Raw genomic sequence first — 6825 nt, forward strand, 5'->3', positions numbered from 1 at the left:
CATGGATAAGGAGGCACTACTGTATAAATAATTTCCAGAGGTAGCAGAAAATATACGCATGGGTTATCATTTTGACACGATACCAATAGCTCTTTATGATAGAATCATGGATTCAATAGATCACTGCTTTGAAAACTAAGGAGACATCAAACTGCATCCTCCCATGGCTCCTTCACTGCTGTCATCAGCTACAGCACACAGAGGTCTGCCAGCAGCTAGCTCTTTCCCTTCAGAAGAGAAATCTTTCTGAAGAGTGGTATCACAGTAGCCGACTGCTTGTTCTTTCTCCTGCAATCTCCTATGTTTCTTTCCTTTCTCAGGAATAACAGTGGTTCTCAATATTTGGTGTCTTCACCACAATCCTGCTGTCTGGGAAAACCCAAAGGTATGACTGTCTTACACGAAAATACTTAAAAGAACCAATGCTGTGCAATTGACTTTTTTTTAGCTGTGCTTGGAAGTAGCAAATGATACAGCCAACAAAAATAAATATAGAAACCAAAAATGTAAGACTTTTCCACTAAAGAAAAACTGTCCTTTTCCCCTGTTCCTACTTTATCTTTGTTTGAATGAATAAACTGGCATAATGCCACACAATCTGCTCTAAATTGCCATAGTCATTTACTTAAGAAGCTCTACCAAGCACTACCTAGATATCTGCAAGAGTGTAGAATGTCAATAGTAATTCAGGTAACTCAAATTCCCTTTTGCTGGATGTAACAATCAGGGTTCTGGCGGGAAATCAATGACACACTAGAGTCGAGCAATTTGAGATGTTATGAAGGAACTATTGACAAAGGTATCGGTTAGGGTTTTGGAAAAGCAACATGGAGCAAATAACTATGGAAGTGCTTACCACTTCTAGGCCTGATGGGACAATGGAGAGAGGGTTAGAAACCTGGAGAGAAGAGCTTCCAGGAAAGGCCATGAGACAGGAATTGTGGCCATTAGTAGAACATGCAGCCAACCTGAGATTGCCTGGTAGGGAGGGGCTCAGGGAATAAATACCCCAAATGCTCTCTCCTCCCACCCTACAGATCTCCTATCAGTGCCTTTTCTTCAGTCAAACCCAACAGAACAACATGTGGGTCAGCTTCTTGGAGCCCAGAGCAGAGCAAATTGGAAGGGAGGAGAGAGGGTCTGGAGAGGCACAAAGAAGTTACGGGACATACCTGAGTTCCTTGATTCAGTGTCCTCTAAACTCTAAACACAACGTGTACAAACGCTTCCTTTTACATAAGCCGCTAGGGTTTAACATCTGTCACTAGTAAAAGGAAGTTGGACTGCATGTCTCAGTAACAACTGATCATATAATCATTTGGGCTTGACTTCTAAATAGGTCCACTCTTACCTCCAAAGTGAAAATAATACCACTGGCCATAGTATTTCTGCTTCCTTTTACTTAGTCTGGGTAACAGATTAGTCAATTGAGAAGCCAGCCAAGGTCACAGGTGTAGAGTTGCACGGCCCAAGATGGCAGCCATTAACCACATGTGACTATTGAGCCCTTGAGATGTACTAGAAATATAAAATACACACTGGGTTTTGAAGATGTAGTAAAAAAATGAAATATTTTCTTAACTATCATTTATATTTGGTAGATATTGGAATATTTTCAGTTAAATAAATTATATTATTAAAATTCATTTCACCTTTTAAAAATGTGATTACCAGAATATTTAAAATTACATGTACGGTTCACAATATATATCTGTTGATCGGTGCTAAGCAGTGGCTTAAGAAATGTGTTAATGGTGTTTGGGGGTATTGCCCTCTCATTTCAGGTCTTTGACCCCTTGAGGTTCTCTCTGGAGAATTGTAATCAGAGACACTCCCACTCCTTCTTACCGTTCTCAGCTGGACCAAGGTGAGGACAACCTGAACTTGTTGAAAAGACACAAAAATGTGTACCTGGGGACAGCTTTTTTCCTTTAGCCCCTCCATTCTATAAAGTCTTCCATGGAACCCCACCTTCTCACATGACCATGAGGTAGAACTTACTGCCTATCCGAGCCTCTGAGAGGGGCAGTTAGTTTCACAAAGGACAGTGCCCTTCTCTGTCACATTCTATATAGCCATGCCTCAGAACACTATCCCATGATGCAAGCTGTTGCTCATAGGCTCAATGCAGTCCTCCCCAACACGGGCAGGCTGCGTTTATTCTCTAAAACTAGAAAAAAAAATATTATGTTTTTAAATTTCAGCTTTATTGAGGTATAATTGACAGGTAAAATTGTTAAGATCTTTAAAGTATACATCGTGATGGTCTGATAAACATGTACATTGTAAACAAATTTCTCCCCAAAGTTGATTAACACATCCTTCCCCTCACACATTTATCTTTGTGTGTGAATGAGAGAGATTTAAGTTCTACCTCCTTAGCAAATTACAATTATACAATACAGTGTTATCAACGTAGTCATGTTTTACATCAGGTCCTCACGGGAGAAACAGTTCTATGTGCGACTCCAGGTGCCACCTTGTTTAGCAAGGGCATCACACTGGGAACTCCCAGCTCATACTCTTGCAGGGAACAATGCAAACCCAAAGTACAAAAGTTTGTATGGCACAGAGAAAGAAAACATTGTTTTCCTGTGAACATCAGACTTGTTATTCTAGCATCTTGTAAAAGACTCAGAAGGAACACCATTTCTTCAGGTGTCTCTTATTTTCTCTTGGTGCCTACAGGAACTGCATCGGGCAACAGTTTGCCATGATGGAGTTAAAAGTGGCCATTGCTTTGATTCTGCTCCGCTTCCAGTTGACTCCAGATCCCACCAGGCCTCTTTCTGTCATGCCCCAGATTGTTCTCCGACCCAAGAATGGGGTCCACTTGTACCTGAAAAAACTTTCTTAGTGTTAGAGCCCAGGGTACAATGATTATATATATTTTGTTTTAACGTTAAATTTACAACTAATGGTCCAAGAAAATGGAGAGGAATCAAAGTATGGTGGGAAGGTTAGGGGTAGGTGGTATGTGGGGGTCTCTGTGGAGCTGCATATTATCCAAAAACATTTTGGGGTGACACTCTGTATCACCTAGATCTGTTTCTGTATGACTTTCAGGACTTTACTGTTTGATTTTGGCTACTATTAATGCTATAGACCGACAAGTTTGCTAGATGACATTCATATATGTTCTGTTGTTTTTAAAAATAACTTTTCAGAATTACTCAGTAATAGATGAATGTATTTCCAACAGTAGAAAAACATGTAGAATAAAAAGTGAAAATCTCATTTCAGGTCGCGTATCCCTCCTTCCCTGACCAATCCTATGGCTTTTCCTAAACACAGAATAGTTTGGTGTGCATTCTTTCAGACTTTTTCCTGTATACTTCATATGTATGTATGTATTCTTATAGATGGGATCAAATCCATATTGTTCTTTCCTTTTTCACTCAATAAAAATACATCTCATTCCGAATCATGGCTTCATGATATTCTGTAATATGGATGTACTATAACTTAATTCGTTTGCCATTATGGGATATTTAAGTTATTTGTAGTTTTAAAACACGCTTATTGGCTATTTGTGTTTATCTTTGTTTTGTTCTCTATGACTTGCACATCATCGATTTTTCTTTTCTATGGAGCTGTCTTTTTCTTAATTCCCACAACACCCGAATGAACTGGGAGCTACTAATTATTCATTAAAATATTTAAATAACTGAATGGTATCCTATCTTACCATATATTGTTGAACATTTTGTTTGCTTTAAACACTTTCTTTTAAACAATTTCACTTGTAATTACAGATATAGATTATTACATACCAATATGCCAATTTCATTTATGGATACAGATGTATATACACACAGATACACCCAGACACGTATACACCCACACATGTATACACACACACAGAGACACATACATCATTATGAATTATATTTTATTCCAGGAATGCAATAATTGTTCAAAATTAATTAGCAGATTGACAGATAAAACACAAAAGATGATATTAATATATGCTGGAACACACTGGATAAGAATCAACATTAAATCTTGATTTCAAAATACTTTAGGAGCTGGTGCTTGCAAGAATTTTTTAAGTTTTATAATTCAGAACCCTAGAAACCTGTGGCCTTCTTATTTATCAGTGACTACTTCAAAGCATGCCCCCAATAGTCCATCCAGACTGTGGCAAGGCTGTTCTGGATACCATTGAAGATTTTAAGAAAAGAAAATGAAGAGACACACATATTTGAAAGGAAGAACAAAAACTGTCATCATTAAAGCCAGGAGGAAGTGATTGGGATTAAAGCATGCTAAAATATATGTATCTTTTGAGGGCAGGAGGATTAAAATACCAAATAATTTTAGACTTTTAAGCATGCAAGATAAAAATCTCAAACTTAGACACTAAAGAATAGAAATAAAATATATAAATTCTAAATCTGTAGAAGAAAGCATGGAACAGGAAAAAAATAGAATATAAAAAATTCAACATATTTCCCCCAAAAAAAAATGCAAGAAAGGAGGAAAAAGCATAGGAAAGGAAGGATTAGCTGAAACCACAAAGTAAGATGATAGGAACATGTGCAAATATATCAATAATCAATGAGTGTGAATAGAAGGAACTCATGAGTAAAGACAGAGGTTGTCAGAGTAGATTTTTAGAATATAAGACATTCCTAAATCATTAGGCCACAGAATTATTGAAAATAAAAGGATGGTGTATATAAGCCAGGAAATTGGAGTGGCTATATTAATATTACAAAATAGATTAAGTAAAATAAAACCATTATCTGGGAATAAAAGAGGCATTACACTAAAAAGAAAAATATTCAACACAGTAGGAAACTATAACAAGTCTAAACATGGAAGCAAAATTTAGAAACCTCAAAATACATATCAAAAGATTTATAAAACTACAGAGACATATTAACAAACCCATACTTTTGGTGGGACCTCTCAATATACCAGCTCAAATATTAGTAGACTTTTAACATTTATAATTGTAATATAGTAAAGACAGAAGATTCTAACTAACATTTTTGATTTAATGAATATACAGAACTCAGCATCTAAAAATTAGAAAGAATTCATACTTATGAAAATACAATGGACATTTACAAAAATTGAGCACATGCAACACCATATAATAATTCTCAAAATATTTCAAAGAATTAATTTATTACAAACCATATTCTCAGACAACAGTGCAGTTAAGTCAGAAATCAATAGCAAAAGGTATTGCGTGTCTAGACCCTATTCGTCCGTGCAACTGCAGTCCTAAATTACAGTTTATACAATGAACAATCCCAACAACCAGGTCCAGCACGCCAGCAGCTCTCCTGGATTAGCAATCCGTATATGACAACCCCAGCTAGACCCTCACTGATCTCCAGCTAGACCCTCATTGATCTCCAATGGACACATTTTTTCAGTTAATATTTCAAGGAGCTTCACTATGGGTCAAAAGAGAAAAGGAATGAAAGAAGCATGTAAATCTACTTTTGACACATGCAAAATGTACTATCAACTATCATAAGGATACCTCACACCCATTGGCATAGTTACTATAAAAACAAACAAACATCAAATAGAAAAGAACAAGTGTTAATGAGGATGTGGAGAAATTGGAACACTTGTGCTCTGTTGGTGGGAATGTAAAATGGTACAGCCACTATGGAAAACAGAATGATGTTTCCTCAAAAAATTAAAAATGGAATTACCATATGTTCTAGCAATCCCACTTCTGGGTACATATTTGAAAGACTTGAAAGTAGATATTTGCACACCCATATTTATAGAAATTTTATTAACAGTAGCCAAGAAGTGGGAACAACCCAAAGGTCCTTCAATGGATAAATGGATAAACAAAATGTGCTCTATACATATACTACGTGTTATATATTACATGGAGTGATCCATATAATAATGGGGTAGAGTTGGAAATATCAGTATGAACTCATGTTTAATTTAATATAGACAGTTACATATAGGAATTTATAGATATGAGTATATACCTAGGTTAGCGTACAGACATATATATCTTTGCTCTGTCAGCTAACGGGGCCTAAAAGAAATGACACCCCAGTAGCAATGACCACACCTAGTGCTCAGATATTGCTTTCTAATACCCTTCTCCAATATATGGAACCAAAGATCCCTGAAGAAATGGCTGACTCCAGAATTGGGGCAGAAAATATATGAGATAAGCCTGGCATATCTTGTGCCAGAAAATAAGTTAAACAAAAACAAAACAAGCACTGACAGACTGATATCAAAGAAACACATGAGACAGCTGAAAGAGTTCTCAATAGCCAAAACCAGAACAAGTTGAACAAGATAAATAAGGTTGTATTGCATTATAACCCAAAGTATAAAATAAATTCCCAATGAGTGCATATTGACATACATAAATGGGTAAATAAATTAATAAATGGGAAAAAGAGACAGATCCCCCTTGCAGAAGAATTCCAAATAATTTATGTAGATACTCTGTCCTCAAGGAAGGGAAATATAACTCTCTACTCCTTAGGTATGGGCTGTGCCTAATGACTTCGTTGTAATGAAATTATAAACACGACTCCATTTACAATAGCCCCCAAATTCATAAAATATGTAGGAATAAAGTTTACAGAAACATGTTCAAGCCTATAGACCCAAACTATAAAACTTCGCTAAATAATTCTATAACTCCCATTTCTCTCTTTTTTATAGATCAGATTATTTGATGAAATTTTCCAAGTTTTTCTCTATATTCTAAAACACATTAATTATAGTTATTTTAGTGTCTCTGTCTGGCTTCTCAAATTTGGATCACCTGCAGGATTATTTCTATTGTCTTTTTCTTGTTTTCTTTTGCTTTTTGGTCAA

General features: G+C 36.1%; 1 protein-coding gene across 2 annotated transcripts in view; it reads left to right on the forward strand.

Moving 5' to 3' along the window:
• Positions 1 to 3424, forward strand: part of CYP4X1 (cytochrome P450 family 4 subfamily X member 1) — a 46863-nt gene extending 43439 nt beyond the window's left edge. For both annotated transcript variants that reach the window (XM_019749371.3, XM_088791124.1), the window contains 3 exons: positions 321 to 385; positions 1785 to 1867; positions 2689 to 3424. In XM_019749371.3, coding sequence (XP_019604930.3) covers positions 321 to 385; positions 1785 to 1867; positions 2689 to 2857 — 317 coding nt within the window. In that variant the 3' untranslated portion in view covers positions 2858 to 3424. The remainder of the gene's footprint in view (positions 1 to 320; positions 386 to 1784; positions 1868 to 2688) is intronic.
• The last annotated feature ends 3401 nt before the right edge of the window (positions 3425 to 6825 follow it).

Source organism: Rhinolophus sinicus, chromosome 14 (genome assembly GCF_057876585.1).
Source record: "Rhinolophus sinicus isolate RSI-liver-muscle chromosome 14, RSI-T2T, whole genome shotgun sequence".
Classification (NCBI taxonomy): Eukaryota; Metazoa; Chordata; class Mammalia; order Chiroptera; family Rhinolophidae; genus Rhinolophus; species Rhinolophus sinicus.